This window comes from Microtus ochrogaster, unplaced genomic scaffold (assembly GCF_000317375.1).
Source record: "Microtus ochrogaster isolate Prairie Vole_2 unplaced genomic scaffold, MicOch1.0 UNK49, whole genome shotgun sequence".
Taxonomy (NCBI): domain Eukaryota; kingdom Metazoa; phylum Chordata; class Mammalia; order Rodentia; family Cricetidae; genus Microtus; species Microtus ochrogaster.
In genome coordinates this window covers 2,183,240-2,201,461 of record NW_004949147.1, presented here as the reverse complement: position 1 = coordinate 2,201,461, position 18,222 = coordinate 2,183,240, and the positions used below count along the sequence as shown (strand labels likewise).

Sequence of the window (18,222 nt, the reverse complement as noted above, 5' to 3'; positions counted from 1 at the left end):
CCTGCGTCTGTCTGGCGTGGGAGAACCATGGCGACTCACTGACTCAGCTTCTTTCTCCCAGCATCCTGTTCTGTTTTCTCCGCCTACCTAAGGGCTGGCCTATGAAATGGGCCTAGGCAGTTTCTTTATTAATAAGAAATCACTCCCACATCACCTGATTTTGGATTAAAAAAAAGGTTAATGTTCTGTGGCTCACTAAAAGTTTTAGAGATCATTGTGGAGAACATCATCTGTAAGATGAGGATCCTTAGGGAGGGGCAGTGATGTGGTCACTGTATCTGTACGTCAGCGAGAGGCTGGAGGCAGGTGGGGACAAATGGAGACCTTGGTTTGGGCTTGGACAAGGCAATACCTGAAAAGCAGTGGCAGAAGTAGGACGCTTGCTGAGGTGAGTGGTCTAAAGTGGTCTAAAGTATTATTTTTGCTAAGATGAGCTCTCCTGATTTTCTCTGTGGCAGTGGCTCTGACCAATCTGGAAGATACAGAAAATGCCAAGAGAGCTTATGCAGAAGCTGTCCGCCTGGATAAGTGAGCATTCTGTTCTATGGGGAAGGGCCAGAGAGTGTTATTCTGAAAAGTGTGCCATAAGACTAATGCTGCTGGAGTCGGCTTAGTCACTATGCGGGATAAATTTAGAAGGTTGTGGTTCTTAAGCAGGTAGAGCTTGGCAAGAATTAAAAGCCGTAGAAAACAACTTCCAGTTCTAAGCTCTGTAGTCAGGAATCCAAAGCAAGTTAAAGAGTTAGCAGCACTCTGGCTTGGGTTGCTGATAAACTGTGAGCTAAACAGATTAGCATCTGGGACTCTGGGCTCATCTTAATCAAAAATAAACGAGATTCCTGGGGAAAGTTTATTCCACCAGCATCTGCTACACAACAGGTCTGGGATTTCTTGTTCAGCCCCTCCCTGGGAGGCTTTGTTGGTGCCAGGCTCAGTCCTTATCCTATTTTGCTGCTTGGGCAGTTAGCTCCTTGACACTGGTTCGTGGGTCAGTCATAACAGCACTTTGCTGTATAATGGGGACAATCCTATTTTTGTTTGGATTTCATATAATGAGAAGAATTTTCAAATGACTATAGCAGAGCCTTAGTCCCAGAGTCCCTGTCTCTGCCACAGGTGTAACCCTTTAGTAAACCTGAACTATGCTGTGCTGCTGTATAACCAGGGTGAGAAAAAGGGTGCCCTGGCCCAGTACCAGGAGATGGAGAAGAAGGTCAACTTTCTTAAGGACAACAGTCCTCTGGAATTTGACTCTGAGGTATGTCTCTTATTAGCAATTATCATTATCATGTTATCATCATTATTACCATGTCTGTTATTAAGCAAACTGCTAGCAGATGAAAGGTATCATAAGCTCATGTTTCTTTCGGCTTCATGTTCATTACAGCATGAATTTGCCAGTTTTAGACAATTTACAGTCTTAGACAAATATTGCTAGAAGAAAGTAACAAAAGAATTCAGGTTTACTGAGTTATTAGTTCTCACTAATACAGTTTATCAGGAACAGGCAGTTTGGCCAGTGAAGCATCAAACTTGAATTATTGCATTTTGAGATCCTGTAAGGAGTCCCCTTGGTATCCAGTAAGCAACTTCTATTCTCCATTAAAGAATGATTTCCATAGGCCAAGCATGAAAACACTTGTAATCCCAGCATTTAAAAGTGATTTCCTTATTATAAGTACTTCCTCCTTCAACTGCTAGTACCAGCAGGCAGGTTGGCTCTGCTGATCTTGTCAATTGCTTTTTTTTCTTCCCATGTGGGCACAAGATGGTAGAGATGGCTCAGAAGTTGGGAGCTGCCCTCCAGGTTGGAGAGGCACTGGTCTGGACCAAGCCAGTCAAAGATCTCAAGTCAAAGCACCGGACCAATTCAGCCAACAAATCTGCTCTCCAGCAGCCTCTGGGCTCCAATCAAGCACTAGGACAGGCGATGTCTTCAGCAGCCGCATACAGGAAGCTCCCTTCAGGTAGGAGGCTACACAGAGCTCTGTGAAGACTTAGTGGGGAAAAGCTACTTCTATCAGCAGAGACCCCAGCTTTGAGTAAGGCTTGCACACTGCAAACTCATGGCAAATTTAGTGCTAGCCAAGGGGGAAAAGCCCAGAGTAGAAACCAGCATTTGTTTCTCAAGGGCAAGCTGTACAGGCAGGCTTAGCTGCGTAGTCAGTTTTTAGGTTTAGAAATGCATTATTAAGTGCATGCTGTTGTACATTTTCGCTTTAATTTTCACAAGCTTAATGTTTTATTCCTTCAGTTATGGGCAACTCTCCTAGCTGCAGGATGCACTACAGTCTTCATAGTCTCAGATAATACAGAGTTCCCTCTTAATTGATTTCTTATAAAATGGAATAACTAAGAATTCAAGTTTTGTTTCTTTGCAAGGTGTTGTAGGAGGAGCCCAGCTCACAAAACCACCATCACTTCCATTGGAGCCAGAGCCCACTGTGGAGGCAAGTCCAACAGAAGCATCTGAACAAAAGAAAGAAAAATAGCAAAAGGCACGAGAAAAACAGGATGACCCTGGAGTAGGGGGTCTCTTTGGTGAGACCATATAGAAGGTGGTCAGTCATAGGACCAGGCAGGTGGAGGCCAGCTCTGTTCCCTGGGTGAGCACTGCAGAATTCAAACAGAACCCAGGGTGCGGTGTGATGATCAGGAGGAGCATATAAGGCCCACGCAGCTCTTGGCTGGCCCCATCATCTAGGAACAAGGGAGAAGACATGCTAGATAGGCTTGAGGCCCTGCGTGTATAGCTCCAAGAGTCAGCAAGGCAAATGATCAAAGATCATCACTCGATGAAGGACTTTTATGTTAATAGAGGGAAAGGGACCTCTTCAGTAGTGGTGGGGTAGCCCCATTTTCACTGGATTGTGGAAACATATTAGTCCCCACTGTAAACACAAACCTTGGATTAAGAACCTAGTTAAATAGGGCTCTCCCCTCCCCCTCCTTAGATTAAGTTGAGACCCAATCTGGAACGTATCCCAGCTATATCGGCTCAGAGAATCTAAAACAAGTCCCTATTTTCATTCTTTAAAGAATGAAAGAGGTTAGACTCTGGAGCCAGATCATGACAGTATAAGTAGTAGGAGTCAAGGCTGGTCTGGAATCGGCACCAAGGATTTAAAGAAAAGGGTGTGGGTAGGGTGACTGAAGAATAGTTCAGTTGTTAGAGCTTCTGCTCAGTTTGCCAAGGCCCTGGGTTTGATCCCTAGTACAGTTGAAAAAAGAACAGAGCTCTTAGCCAAAGAATTTTAACCAAGACAATCAACGATAAATGCTGACAGATGCTCTCCTGGCCCATTAGTGGCCTTTGTAAAGATTATGGACCACAAAGAGGTCTCATTAAAAGCTTTTTAAAAAACCAAAAACCTGTGATCACTGTCTTTTTTTGTTTGTTTTTTTTTACCTATTTCCAGGCCTGGTTTGAAACTATAACCACCTCCGAGCCAAGTTGGTCTTAGCTATAGTACAGCTTCACAGCAGCCTAGAAGTTGGCCCCTGGAGGCAGTCCCAGTTTTCACTATAGCTGGCAGCTAGAAAACTGACACACTGTCAAGCCAGAGTGTGGAGTTTGGCTGGGTCTGATTTGACAGTACTGAACAGAGGCCTTCTTCAGTTTTCTCATCTCTGATGGCAAGCACGGTAATTCCTTTGCCCAGGTAGCAGATTTGTCATGGAGTAATCAAGAAAACTCACCTCTACATCAGCATGAAGGGTAGTACAGACTAAATTGATTGACTAAAACTAAAAGGTGTTGGTGAGAAATAATAAGGGTATAGGCTTAGAGGGAGAGGAGAGAAAAAAAAAAGGCGAAGAAAGAAAAAAAAAAAGAAACATGAAAGAAACCCAAGCGCTAAATCTGAAGAAAGGAGGGTCTGGTTGTAGGCGGCAAATGAGAAGAGGCTATATAGGTAAGTAGATACTCATTGTGGACTAGGAATATGGATGACTAGGATCAAGGACTTATCAAGTCTGGTTATAAGCTGGTCTGTCGTGGTAACCCAATGATACCTTCTAGACACCTAAATCACCTGACTTGAGAAAGAAGTCTGTTTAAAAGTTCTGCTAGCCGGGCGGTGGTGGCGCACGCCTTTAATCCCAGCACTTGGGAGGCAGAGGCAGGTGGATCTCTGTGAGTTCGAGACCAGCCTGGTCTACAAGAGCTAGTTCCAGGACAGGCTTCAAAACCACAGAGAAACCCTGTCTCGAAAAACCAAAAAAAAAAAAAAGTTCTGCTAGAGAAGAACCTGTAGGTTGCAGCCCCTTTTGGTGTCAAACAACCCTTTTACAAGGGCCGCATATCAGATATCCTGCATATCAGATAGTGTACATTATGATTCATAATACTAGCAAAATACTTGTCAGGTAGCAACAAAATCATTTTATGGTTGGGGTCAGCACAACATGAGGAACTGTATTAAAGTTGCAGCGTTAGGAGGTTGAGAACCACTGAGCTAGAGGAATCTGGATTTTTGTGCTAGCTGAAGAGCATGGGCTTAGAAAGTCTTTTTAAGATGAAGGCAGAAACAGAAAAAGGAAAACAAGCCCGGCAGTGGTGGCACACACCTTTAATCCCAGCACTCAGGAGGCAGAGGTAGGTGGAGCTTTGTGGGTTTGAGGCCAGCCTCAACAAAACAAAACATCAAAGAGGAAGGAATCAAAGAGGAAGGAAGGAAGGAAGGAAGGAAGGAAGGAAGGAAGGAAGGAAGGAAGGAAGGAAGGAAGGAAGGAAGGAAAGGGGAAACAGCTATTCAAAAAGAAAAGCAAGGTGTGGTGTTATGGAAGGTAAAAAGAGAGTTCAGGAAGGGGGGGGTCAGTCTCAGGAGTGTGTCTACCACAAAGTATCTGTCAGAAAGAGCAATATTCCTATTGGGGAGGAACCTATAGTTGGGAAAGAAAACCCATTTCAGAAGGTACATGCCAGGCTGCACAGGATTAGAACCTGTGACTGGACATAGCCCCTGATCATTCCTCACCAAGCAAGGATGCACCCTTGGAGAAGTAGTGGTGGCAACAGAAGCCCATGAAGAGATTAAACTACTCATTTTATAAAAAGTAGAGGGGAAACTAAGATTTTTTCTGAATTCCTTACTCTGAGAGGACTTTAAATATTTTTAAGACAGGGTCTCATGTAGCCCAGGCTAGCCTCAAACTCAATATATAGCTGAGAGAATAACCTCTACACCTGGTCTTCCTGTCTGTACCTTCAAATGCTGTGGCTAACAGGTGTGTGCCACTACCCCTGGCTAAAGTCTTAGTGTCTGAGGGCAGACAGGGGCACAGTGCTATTCTCTTCAGGTGAAGTTGGTAGAAACTAAGAGGCCTGCTCATTTCCCCATTCCTCAGGGGCAACACGGCACCTTTCTTCCAGGAATAGTCACAGGCAATGCTTTCCATAGGGCTTGGACTTAGGCTTTCTTAGGTAACAGGCTGCACATGTCCATTCTTCTGGGTGTCTGAATTCAGTTTCTCATTCATCCTGAAAAGAATAAAAAGTTACTCTATGAAGGGAGCTCACAGCACAGTTTTAACAGACTTTGGAAAATAAGACCAAAATGATAATCACAGATACAGTTATGGCTTTGAGCCTTTGGAAAGACCGAAACCCAAAACATTGACAATACTAAGTGCTAGCAAGGCTTGAGCATAGGTACCTTGGAACTAAATTTGGCATATTCTTTAAAAACTAAACAAACTGGACATATAATCCAAGAGTCACACTTAACGTATTTGCTGAAATGAATTGGAACTAATCACAATCCACCACACAGATGCCCAAACCTGGAAGCAAATCAAGATATCTACAAGTGAGTAGGTAAATAAATTTCAGTAGAGCCAGACAAAAGGAAGAGTACAAAACGGAGCTGAATCAAGCTGAGAAAATCTATGGTTAGTGCATAATACTAAGTGAAAACCAGTTTGAAATACCCACAAACTGCTTGATCCCAATGATCTGGATATCTATCTAGTCATTCCACAATGTGAGCAGTATTTCAAAACTATGTTATTCACATACAACACACACACATGTACATAAAATAAAAAATAAACCTGTCCTCAGATTAACACTGCATAGGAATTAAAGTCAAACTCCATTACAGACCTAACTGTAAACACTGAAGTTATAAAGCGCCATGAAACCCCCACCTGAGACTGCGTGGATTATGTGTCATGTTTCCCAGGGAAGACAACTGTTAAGACATTAACATTAGGCTAACGCTTGGAGAAAACAGACCTCACAAAGACCTTATCAGACCTGACAACATGAAGAAATCGTACAGCTCAATAATAAACAAATATCACACCAACCCAACACCCAATTAGGACTTTACAGAGGGAAGTATAGGAGTGGCCAATGAGCACTAGCGCCTAGCGTTTGTCATGTGAGAAACAGAAAAAGCAGTCATTACCCACCAGAATGGCTCCAACTGAACGCTGAAAACTCCCACTGTTAGCAAGAACAAGACAGAATCAGAACTTGTCAGCAGGCATGTAGTCTAGCCTGGCAATTCTGGTCCTAAAGTTTCTCATCTGAAAAGAACCTATTCAAGCTCTTGTTGGTAAGAGATTCTTTACCTCAAAGTGGGAACTTGTATGTACTTACAGCCACAAAATACGGAGCTGTACAAAACACACATGACTATATTGTTTTGTTTTGTTTTTTTTGTTTGTTTGTTTTTGTTTTTCAAGACAGGGTTTCTCTGTAGCTTTTGAGGCTGTCCTGGAACTAGCCAGGCTGGCCTTGAACTCACAGAGATCCACCTGCCTCTGCCTCCCGAGTGCTAGGATTAAAGGCGTGCGCCACCACTGTAGGACTCTCTATATTTAATGAGTAGCTTTATACAGGACTAGACAGTGGAGGGAAAAAATAGTTGACTAGGGGTCATGGTTAGGGATGGGATGACTTGAAGGAGGCATGGAGGATTTAGCCGGTGATGGAAATACATTTGCTGAGACTTACCAAGTGATAAATCATGCAGCTTCATCACGTAAATTTTTAACCTAAAACACAACAAAACAAGAAAAAGCTGTATCACAACAGCTTTCAAATGACTTAAAGTGGGGTCTTAGGCCCAGAGGTTGCCTGTTCAGCTTAGTGAGAAGTGATTATTAAAATTATGTGCTGTATACTGTGTTAAATTCATGTAGAGTGCATCTGTCTCCTCTATAAACAACCCCGAGAGGAAGGTACCACGATAGCCCCATTTTACAGCTAAGTGAGGCTAAGCCAAGGGAACCTGTTAAACAGCATTATCAAGTAACAATCGCCAACTCAAATACCGTTTATGAATTTGGATTATGCCTATTGATGTGTACCCCTGCCTTAAGCCCCTCAGTAAGAGAATAAAATGCAGACTCAATGTGATAATAAGGGTTACCTGCCTTTGACTGCTATCTTCTCTTCTAGTGGTACTGCAGGCGGCAGCTTGTCCCAGGTGAAATCAATTTCAAAGTAGCATACCTGGGCGGCCCCATTACTGACTAGAGGACGGTCAAACCCTTTGTCTCCTTATAAACCCTGTGTGGAAACCTGAGTCTGGGCTTGAGGAGCACAGCCCCACCTGTTGAGTTCCACCCACCTGTGCACATTCATCCCAGGCATCAGATTCTAGGCTTGCTTTTATGGCTTAGCCTCCTTCACAGAAAGGCATTCTGCAGACAGGTGTATGCCCTAGGCATTCAATCTATACAATACAGTAAAACCTTCTAACATACATTCTGGCACATTTTACTCTCATCAAAAATTGACCTATCAATTTCAGACTATTTATTTATTTTGTTTTGGCAGTGTAGGTGCTGGGATCTGAACTGGGTCTTCCTCACTACAGTAGGCACTCTCCAGCTTCCTGGATCTAGCAACCATTAATGCCCAAGGCCCATCTGTGACAAACACTTGGAGGGGCTGGGGCTGGAGTGTGGTGCCAAAGCTGGCCCTGCTAATTCTCAGGGGGCAGCAAACATGCCAGTGGCGTAGGTGGCGGTCACCACACCTGTCACTAGTCTTTATTGGTATTACCAGCAAAACCCAAAGAGGTGTTTGAGACTATACTTAGGGCAGAAGCTGAACAAATAAAGACCAAGGGAAAGAACACATGAGAGCTTACAAAGTCTTGGCCTTAAGAAAGATATCTCGCCGGGCGGTGGTGGCACACGCCTTTAATCCCAGCACTCGGGCGGCAGAGGCAGGTGGATCTCTGTGAGTTCGAGGCCAACCTGGTCTACAAGAGCTAGTTCCAGGACAGGAACCAAAAGCTACAGAGAAACCCTGTCTTGAAAACAAAAACAAAACAAAAAAAAAAAGTTATCTCCTCTCACTTTAGCTTCCTGAAATGCTGAAGTCCTGGTGGTGTTCACCTGAATCTCAGCACTTAGGTGACTTAAAAAGAAAAGGTGTAGAAACTTTTTTTTTTTTTTGAGACAGGGTCTAACTGTGTAGATCAGGCTGGCCTCAAACTCAAAGATCTGCTTGTTTCTGCCTCCCAGAAAACTAATTTTAACTGAGCTTCTTTGGAGGTGGAGGATTAAACGACAGGCACCAGTATCCTTAGATGTTTGCTTTCAATTTCAAGATTCATATTTGTGTAGACTTCCGTTTTCTCTCAAACAGAGCAGAGAGGGTAGTTTGCGATCCCACGAGCAGCTGCAGGGCTGGCGTGAATGGCTCCTGTCCTGTGCCACACACATCTTGCTCTTTGAACTAGGAGGCTTTTGGCTCTTTGACATGGCTATGCTTTCACTTATCCTGAAGGCAGCTCCACAGCAGAAGCTTCTGAGACTTTGATCCTGACAAGCCTACTGCTAGGGCTCAGCTCGGGGGCTACCTAACCCATTGGTGGGAACAAAGAACAAAGGCCTCAGCAGCCAAGTGCTATGCAAGTCACTAGATCTGTTCAGAGTGAGATGAGAACAAAATCGATTAGACTCAGGACCCCTGAAATGTAAATTCTTTTATTATTTTTAAAAGCACACAGAAATCTTGATTTATTAAAAAAATATACAACATGACACATTTATTCATGATCTTGGGGCTCTTATGAGGTCAAACTCTTTAATGGCGGTGTCAAAGCAAACACGAAACACATGTGTTCCATACAGAAGCACATTCCAGTTGTAAAGCGGATCTCTTCAAGGCTCAGGAGGAACAAGTACCAGGGTTCTGCTGTAGAGAGCTCTTCCAGGGCCGAGCAATGGGGCTGACTGAGTCCAGCCAGCCCCAGTCTATGGAGCTGGGGCAGGAAGGCATGGTCCTTCCAAGCAAGTTTAGATTGATGAGGCGGCTCAGGTCTTGCCAGCATCTCCAGTCTGAGATCATAAAGCACAGAACAGTTTTATCCTTTCTTGTGGCTCTGACCTATGTCTGAGCAGAAGGCTGAGAAGGAATGCACATCAAATATTGTCACTGTAACACTGAATGGACAGTTTGATTCTGCCCAGGAACATAAGCTTTATGAGCAGTCAGGCTTGTGGGGAGGGACTGCCCTTCTCTAGTGGGCAAGGAGAAAAGTGCTCTCTGTGGCTGGATGAGCTCTCCAGAGTTAAATGTCATGTAACACCTGATGGTACATCAACTGGGGACTCAGGAATGGAGGCTGTAACCTTTGTAACACAACATAAAAAAAACAAAAATCTCATTAGTACATGACTAAGTTTCAATTAAACCTGAAATGTTTTTATGCAATTGCCAACAGGCTGGAATGTATCTGTACAGTTTAATCTGCTGTGATTTCTTTGGCTGTCTTCCAATTAGGTCTAGGAACTGTTCTGACACCCACAGCCTATTTTCCAAGCTATATTATTCCTGGAATTCTTAAGATGGGTGGTTTTCATTCCTCACGCGAACTGCCTACAGTCTTCCTAATCAGGATGTGCTTCTGAATAGAAGAGGCCTTCAGCTGAAATGGCATCACCAAGGCCCACAGTTCGAATGGGGTCTTTACACACTAACACAGGTGTGAAATGGAAGGTTATTCCCTCCCTATGCCACTCCACCACTGGCTTATTTGGGTTTAATACAATTCTGGAGCCGGACTCTGAATGGGATGTCATGAACTCTTGAGGTGCTCTTAGAGATACTCGGCTGGCATCTATGGTTTCAGTGGCGCAGGCTTGTGTCCCAGCCACACGAGCTCCTGCAGCCACAGCCGCAAGCTGGTTGGCCCAGTGTCCATCCACAGTTGCCAGGATGTGGTAGACCAGTGTGTGGAAATGGATCCTGGTGAGATCTGAGGATCTGGTTTTACTCCTTCCATGTTCCTTCAAGATCCAGAAGAGAATGTCACTGACCATGCCCACATCAGGAACACCATCCCAGGAGGAGAGAGAAGCATGAGGTCCAGATGCTGACTGGCTGAGAAACAACAGCTCCTGTTCATTCAGCCCAAGAGAAGTCACTGCGGGAAAGACCTGCTAACAAAAATAATGACAGGTCTCTTTTTGGTGGACACAACCTAGCTCCTGGGATATTAGTATTAGGACACAGCCAATGATGAAATGTCAGGCAGGGACCATCTTTCTTCTTACCATGGCCCGTCTCTGAAACCAGTTTCACGAATTAAATCTGTTTCCACTTCATGACTACTTGGGAAACTGTACAGAGTTGCCTCAATACCCTCCAGACCTAGACTTGCTATATGTCACTGTAGAAAGGGCCGAAGACTTGCTGTGCCTTTGCCTCTGCACATAGATCAGATACTCTCACCATTGAGAGCTCATGGGTGTCAGCAGGCATCCTGCCTGTTAAACTTCCGTGTTTTCTTACCAATGCATAAAATAAGACTGGAGTTACAAATGAAACTGATGAGATTGCTGATCAGGTATGGGGTGGAAGCAGATGTCACCCCAGATCTTTTCACACTATCTGGTGTAAGTTCATATGTCACCTAAGCTCATAAAGCTAATGAGTAGCTAAGCTAACGTGCCAGCCCAGGTGTGGAACGCCTATGTTTAGGCCTGACTCAGTGGGACTTATCCAAATCATCCCTGCTGTCTAGAGGGAAGTAACCTAAGATACCTAGCACTAGGGAGTCAAATTTACCTAAAGTTTGTGTTGAATTAAAAGGAGCTTACTTGGGCTTTCAGCTTTGCCTCTGAAATCTGCAAAACAAACAAACAAAATCCCCCAACACTCTTCACTTCAACATCCTCTCTCCAAAGGAAGAAACAGTCTCAGGCCGTGGGTTATTCTGCCACAGTCCTAACCCAGTAGGAAATATTATTCCAACAGTCCTTGATCCATTCTGGCTCATCCATACTTAGATCTTAGTGACACAACACCTACATGTCAGTTAGTAAACCTGTCAGAGCCCAAACATCTGATCTCTTGGGAGAAAGGAACTTCCCTTTGAGGCCCCAGGCCAGAGGCAGCCAGTGAATGGCCCATGTGGTTACCTGATGCACAATGCTGCTCATGAGCTCCCTGTTGGTCATACTGGCCAGCTCTAGATGAATTGGAATACCAGTGGGGATGTCAGAAATGGAGGTCACGACCTGCAGAGAGGACAACAGCAGTGCCATTAGGATAGAAGTCAGGCAGAAGGGAGGGCAAGATTAGGTCCTGAGTAGCCGGGATGTACTCGAAACACCCTTTGTGTCCTCATGAACTGGGTCCCCACCTCCTCTGTGAACAATGGCTGCTTTTTCCCAATAGAAAAACTCTACTCTGTAGGGAGCAACCAGGGCTTTATAATCAGAGGACACAGAACTGCACCCGTATGTTCATGTCTCCTATTCCTGGGACCTAATCTGAGCCGTTGGCCCCAATGTATACAAACCTGCATGAAGCACAGCATAGCTGGTGTGAAGTGAGATGGTACGGAAAACACAGGACATAGCTACAAACCCTGCAGCTTGCAGCCACACTCAGTTAAGCACAGCATGTAGAGGCGCAGGCAAGATGTCTTCAATTGCCTTTCTGCTACTACTTTGACAGAGCAGAGCCCAAGACAAGCCAGCATCAGCTAGAGGCTCAGTGGCAGGAGCCTGACAGAAAACACCAGCTGAGACCTATGGGTCTGTAACAGAGCCATTACCTCCAAAAGCCTCTTCCTCTGGAGCTCCTTGCTTTGTCCCTCCATCATGTGCAATCCAGAAAGGACCACCAGGTCAGGCTGGAACTCCTCCAGGCTAGACACAAACACCTCCAGCATATTCATGGCCCCGTTGGAGAGGTCGTGAGAGAAGATGAACCGGTTGGCATGGGGAGCTTTAAACGGGCCCCACTCCTCCCCTAGAAAATCCCAGTCAACACATGGGAGAAAAGGAAGCGGCTTTCAGTTTCCCAGCTACAGGGCACAGCAGGGGCCTCACAGGAGCCTCGGCTCTGAGCAGACCCTAGAGCAGTATAAGGTCTGCAGGGTGCTGCATCCAGGACCGGATTGCAGTAGATAAAAACACAAATCAAAACCTAAACCCAAATCTAATAAAGAAACAGAAACAGGATGAGCCCTGAGCCTTTTAAGGTCACCAGCTCCCCTTTAGTTCCAAAGAAGCTCTGCTGAACTCCAGCACAGGTCATGTCTACAGAGCACACAGAACATATCAGCATACATAGTAAGCCTGCACACCCAACCAAGGGGCCATGCTGCCCTCTCAAGGGCCATACCCTGAGCACTTTTCAGAGCTGGAAGCTAAATATGCTGAAAGCCTGAGCCTAGCTGACTGCACCTTTTGCTCCTGCCCATTGGAGGTTTCTGGGCTTGTGGTCTAAGACTATCTAGGTGTTTCAGCCATTTCTGTGAAGAGTGGCTTTGGAGTAGTGACTATTCAGTGTCAAGTTAAAATACTACTTCTTCCCTAAATGTGTCCTTCTCCTACTTCCTTGGCAGGGCCACTAGTGTGCCCTACTGTAGGACCTGGCATAGTTCTGCACTGACCTGTGCAGGTACCCATCGCCTATAGCCCCCGCGCTGAGGGCAGCTATGTTTCCCTCATCACATCCCTACTGCCTCACAACGCATCTGCCACACAGCCACGAGAATGAATTAGCAAAGAACAAGGGAATCAGAAAGCAGACAGATGACCTAAATGACCACAAGGACAAAAAAAAAAATCTAGTACTTCTGTAATCAAGACTCCACAATGGTTAAAACAAGCTATTCTCCACTGGACACTGCTAGGAAGTATTGTCCCTCTTAGCCTGGGGAAAAGAGCCTCTGAGTTCTTCAGGGAATGACCAGGCAAAAGTAAACAGGCCTTTCCCAGGCGGGACAGGAGAGAATGGAGCGTGCTGCTGTTTCCACAGACATAGGACTGAGGGAGTGGCCTGACACGGGTGCAGCTAATGCTCCTCTCCTCACCAAACTCTATTAGTTTCTGCAAGCAATCTCTTCTCTCAATGTATCAACTCAGTGAACCTGTGCAGTGACTTACTTAATTCCCAGACTAAGCCTGAAAGTGAGCTTTTCTGAGGTGCTCTGGAAGGACAGAGAGAAGAAAAAAAGAAAAAAAAAAAGAAAAAGAAAGTTGAAAAATGTTCTTGGAATTTACCAATCCAGGCTACAGAAAAGCCAGTAACTGCTTCTGTTAAGGTTACTGAGGGCTGCTGCCATCAGACTCTACCTGGAACCTATGGCAGCTTCACATGAGGGTAACAGAAGGCCACCGCTTTGTCCAAGAAAACAAAAAACAAAAAACCTAGGCATCTGAACGAACAAAAATAGGAGGCTTATTAAGCCAAGGACAGAGATTCTTTTTGAGAGAGCTGAGTGGGCTCCCTACCAAGAGTCAGAGCTCTGACACAGTACCATCTCCTCTCCCAAGTCACCGTGAGAAATTAACTGCAAAATGCCCAGGCATTTTCTATGGGTGCCTATAGAAGTGACAGAAGCAGGGCCCTGGCACACACCTTAGCAATCCAGAACCTTCTAGGCAGTGGTCCTAAAGCAGTTCACAAGGCTTAAAACCCACTCCCAGGTTCATCTTTGCCACCACATTTAGTGGTAAAAAGACACATTTATGTCCCATTTGGGGAAACTGAACTCAGCAACTCAAAGCCTGGGTATTATTAAATGTGTTTTTTTTTTAATTTTTTTTATTTTTCGAGACAGGGTTTCTCTGTAGCTTTTGGTTCCTGTCCTGGAACTAGACCAGGCTGGCCTTGAACTCACAGAGATCCGCCTGCCTCTGCCTCAGAGTGCTGGGATTAAAGGCGTGCGCCACCACCGCCCAGCCCGTATTATTAAATGTTGATTCCCTACTAAAACATTCTGCTTCTAAGTTTAGACCTGCCCTCCATAAGTCCCCGGCTGTTTCTAGTGTATGTCAGAGGACTGGAAACATCCAATCCCTCGGGCTACTTTTCAAGAAGCATATATTTGTGCCACACATGACAATTTCTTACTTTAGATGAGGGTCCCCGTTTGACTTAGAAGTGACTCACTGAAGACCATTAAGTACTGCTCTAGGGACACCCATCAGTCTGTGTGGATGCCCAGTCAGAAAATAAGAGTTATTCAGCACAGGAAAAGATGTAATAGGAAACACAAAATTATTTGTGTCCAGGTATTAAAGATTTGTTGAGAAATCAGACCTTCATTCTTGTAACATAAAATCCACTGGGATAGGTTTACTGTGGACTCATAACACTGGAATATTATGTAACGGGAAGAAACATAAATAACACTGCATTTCACCTCCAGGAAAAGAATGATGTGCTCCATGAAAGCTTGCCAGAGGCCTGGTACCAAATCTCAAGCAGCCTGGAAGGGCTGGGCCTGAAAAGTTCATGGCAGAATCCAAGAGAAATGAGCAAACATTTGCTGTCCTTCTTAGCTCTTGGTAATAAAGAAAAACTTTATTATAAGCATGTGCTCATTCTTACTTTTAATCAAGACAGATCTCTCCTGCAGCCTCTTTCCCTAGGTTCATGGGAGGGAGCACTGTCTTCAACACTGTTATATTCCATGGAGACAATGGGCTGGGAAATGTTTGGTTCAGGAGCCTACCCTGACAAGGACCCCTGGCACAGTCACCCCTGCACACACAGTCCTCCTCCCGTCCTCCCATCAGCACCCACCCCCGACTTCCTCACCTGCTAGGTACTCCAGAATGAGGTGGAACTCATCCACTTCCTGCAGTGACTCTGGTGGAACAAACACATTGTCATCAAGAAGTTCATGCAGCTTTGGACCAATTGGACCACAAAGAAGAACCTAGAGAGAAGAAGCAACATCAAGTCAGTCTCCTGCAGAATCCAAACAGTAACTAGGAAGGTGTGTTTGAGTCAATTCTATTCATTTAGCAAGCTATCGGAATCCAACTGAATTTCAAAAGCTCCTGCTTTGGAGGTTTGTAGCACAAGACTCTTCATTGCCAAGGCTTAGGATTTTAGGAGTATGACCATAATGTGCCTAGAAATGGGAATGACAAAGTCCTTGTTATTCGGTATCTATACAACTTCTGTGGCCCACACTCAGTTACAGAATAAATGTGTCTTCCTCAAGTCCGGACACTGAAGGCCTAACCCCAAGGTGATGCTATTGGAGCTAGAGCCTTTATGATGAAACTCAGAGAAAACGATCTGTACACCCCTCAAGGCTACACTGGAACACAGCTGGCCATCTTCAAGCAGCAAAAGGGCCCTTTATACCTCCATGAGACCTTCATTTTGGACCTTTGAGCCTCCAAAACTGAAAAAGTAGATTTTTGTTTTAACACAGTTTATACATACACACACCCTATATTCTCAGGATGGAGTGGGTGTGTTTCTTTCTTTTCCCGAGATGATATTGGCTAGCTAAGTTAGCACAGGCTGGCCTCAAACTCGCCCTCTGCCTCCTTAGCCTCCTGGGTAGCTGGAATGACAAGCGTGCGTTACTGTGTGAAGCTCCTACAAAGTCTTGTTAAAATTCCTTGTATTCTGTGGGCAGATAGACATGGAGGTGTTTGCACAAAGCTGCCTGATAATAAATACTTGTTTGGAATTTTTGCATAGTATAGGAAAAGAGGGCTACTTCCTTTCACCAGACTGCACTGCCCAGTGACTTAACCTGTGTGGCCGCACACTCTCACTGGCCTTAACTTACATGGCCACACGCCTTTCAAGCTTAGGGGGATGTGCTGCAACTTTTCCAAACCCCTTTCTTCACCCTGGACCTGAGATCCCCGGCTGTTACCTCTAGGAGCCCCTTCCTATCACAGCTGAACCACAGTCCAGTGCATAGTTTCTCTCACACCCCTCAAGGTCAGCCTAACAGTCTCAAAATATGAAGGAGGATTTGGGGGCGGAAGGGATGGACCCTAGAATCCCTAACTTTGGTTCAGAATGATGCACCCTGCTCACACACTTCAAAGCCATCTTCTGTGGCAAAGGAGCTCCTTATCTGTATACTGTTTTGTACAGACTCTTGGGCTTCTGGGTAAAAGTTCACCTCCCTCCCTGCTCTCCACTTTGACACGAGCCTCTTGTCAGTTCTGAAAATTTTTGGTCCTGCCACTTTATTTCCTTCCCCTAATTCTAACTTGGAGTTTTAATTCTGAGACAATAGGAGCCACATTCCTAAAACAACAAAAAAACAGGTCAAAAATACAGTTTCAAAGCACTTGGACATTAGGCAAAGTACAGTGATCCGTATGATGCATGAACGAACCTGCTGAGCCCTACAAACACATTTTTACCATGAAAGAGCTTCCAGATGTTCAAAATCTGAAAGAATTTATGATTTACTAGCATACCCCTATCAAAGGAAATATTATTAATAAAAGAAAGTCCTTTAGGCAGAACAACAACAAGAGGAGGTAGAACTATGGCTCAAGACCAGGAACGAAGAGAAACGGAAATGCTAACTCTAGAGTCATGCTGCTTCAAAGATAAAGATTAAAGACACAAACAACACAGCCGGAAGATTGATAACACATGTAAAACAGCAATAACAACAGATCCTGAGATGGCTCAGTAGGTAAAAGCACTTGCCACCAAGCTCGAGGGCCTGAGCCTGATCTCTGGGGCTATATGGTTGAAGGAGAGTACTGACTTCCAGTCTGTCCTCTGGCTTCCATAAGTATCCATATGTATGCTGTGGCACATAGACAAATCCACACATAGACAAATGAATATATAAAAATACAGAAACTGGGCATGGTGCTACATGCCTTCAATCTCAGCATTCCAGAGGCAGAAGGAGCCGCAGATCAACCTCTTAAATTCAAGGTCAGCCTCGTCTACATAATGAGTTCCAGGTCAGCCAGCAGTACACAGTGAGACCTTATCTCCATATAAAAATATATATATAAACAAATTCCATATGTTTACATATATAAACAAACAAAAGTAAAAATCTCCCTATTTTTAAAAAGAGGTAATTACTAAAATCTAGTGTATTTAAAATCCTTTGGAAGTCTACAAAACTTAGCATTAAAAGGGAAAAAAAGTTCAGCATTTTAAAGATCTTACTCTGGGAGAACAGAGAGCTCCCAGGCTGCTCCTGAGGCTCATAGGACACTCATGTCTCAGCAGAAGAGGAAAGCCCAGCTCCCCCCAACCCCCACCCTCTCCAACCCCACTCCTGTAACTATAAGAAAGGTTGTGGTTTTACCTAGTGCCTGGTTTCTGGGCTGGCGTAAGTCACAGTCTGGAACTCCAGCCATTCCCCAGAAGCTGTGAGTCAGAGATCCCCATTGTAGAGAGATCTGAAGGCTCTTCCAGCCGTCCTCCCCTGCCCCCCATCGTGTTATGTATAACAGCTAGCTCTGCTAAAACAGCTGCTCTCTACCCTGGCCCATCCCCTATAAAGGTCTTTGGAAGGTGATCTTGTGCCGGCTCCTTTCCAGAAACCTGTCATTCTTTTCTTATCGTTTCTAATAACACATGGCTGTAATAAGTTGTAATATTCTGTTTTCTGGGAATGACACTGTCATTGTCCTCTTGAAGTTTCAGCAGTTGTGATCACCTATATAAAACATTAAGTTTATTAAAGAGCTTTACTGGGGAAGAGAGGTTCATTAGGCCACAAACTCACAAGGTTCTGTTCTCCCCCTCTCCAAGAGGCAGTTTACTAGGAGAGAGATTTTGTGTGTGTGTGTGTGTGTGTGTGTGTGTGTGCACGTGCATATGCACACACACCCGTGCATTTCCGCATTTCCTCAGTGGTGTATCAGCTCCATGTTCCTATAAATAATGCCTCACCCACACTCTTTTTTTTTTTTTTTGGTTTTTCGAGACAGGGTTTCTCTGTGGCTTTGGAGCCTGTCCTGGAACTAGCTCTGTAGACCAGGCTGGTCTCG

General features: G+C 44.8%; 2 protein-coding genes across 5 annotated transcripts in view; one reads left to right on the top strand and one right to left on the bottom strand.

Annotated features, from left to right (window-relative positions):
* The window catches only part of Bbs4 (Bardet-Biedl syndrome 4), a 40,915-nt gene extending 37,544 nt beyond the window's left edge, over positions 1–3,371 (top strand). For all 3 annotated transcript variants that reach the window (XM_005369498.2, XM_026777243.1, XM_026777244.1), the window contains 4 exons: positions 459–528; positions 1,117–1,258; positions 1,769–1,967; positions 2,383–3,371. In XM_005369498.2, coding sequence (XP_005369555.2) covers positions 459–528; positions 1,117–1,258; positions 1,769–1,967; positions 2,383–2,492 — 521 coding nt within the window. In that variant the 3' untranslated portion in view covers positions 2,493–3,371. The remainder of the gene's footprint in view (positions 1–458; positions 529–1,116; positions 1,259–1,768; positions 1,968–2,382) is intronic.
* Positions 3,372–8,497: 5,126 nt separating this feature from the next.
* The window catches only part of Adpgk (ADP dependent glucokinase), a 33,642-nt gene continuing 23,917 nt past the window's right edge, over positions 8,498–18,222 (bottom strand). Inside the window, exons 4-7 of one of the 2 annotated variants that reach the window (XM_005369496.2) lie at positions 15,032–15,152; positions 12,033–12,229; positions 11,392–11,490; positions 8,498–10,407 (exon numbers count right to left, since the gene is read on the bottom strand). In XM_005369496.2, coding sequence (XP_005369553.1) covers positions 9,859–10,407; positions 11,392–11,490; positions 12,033–12,229; positions 15,032–15,152 — 966 coding nt within the window. In that variant the 3' untranslated portion in view covers positions 8,498–9,858. Of the gene's footprint in view, positions 10,411–11,391; positions 11,491–12,032; positions 12,230–15,031; positions 15,153–18,222 lie in introns of both variants that reach the window. The other variant, XM_005369495.2, reaches the window with a different exon arrangement.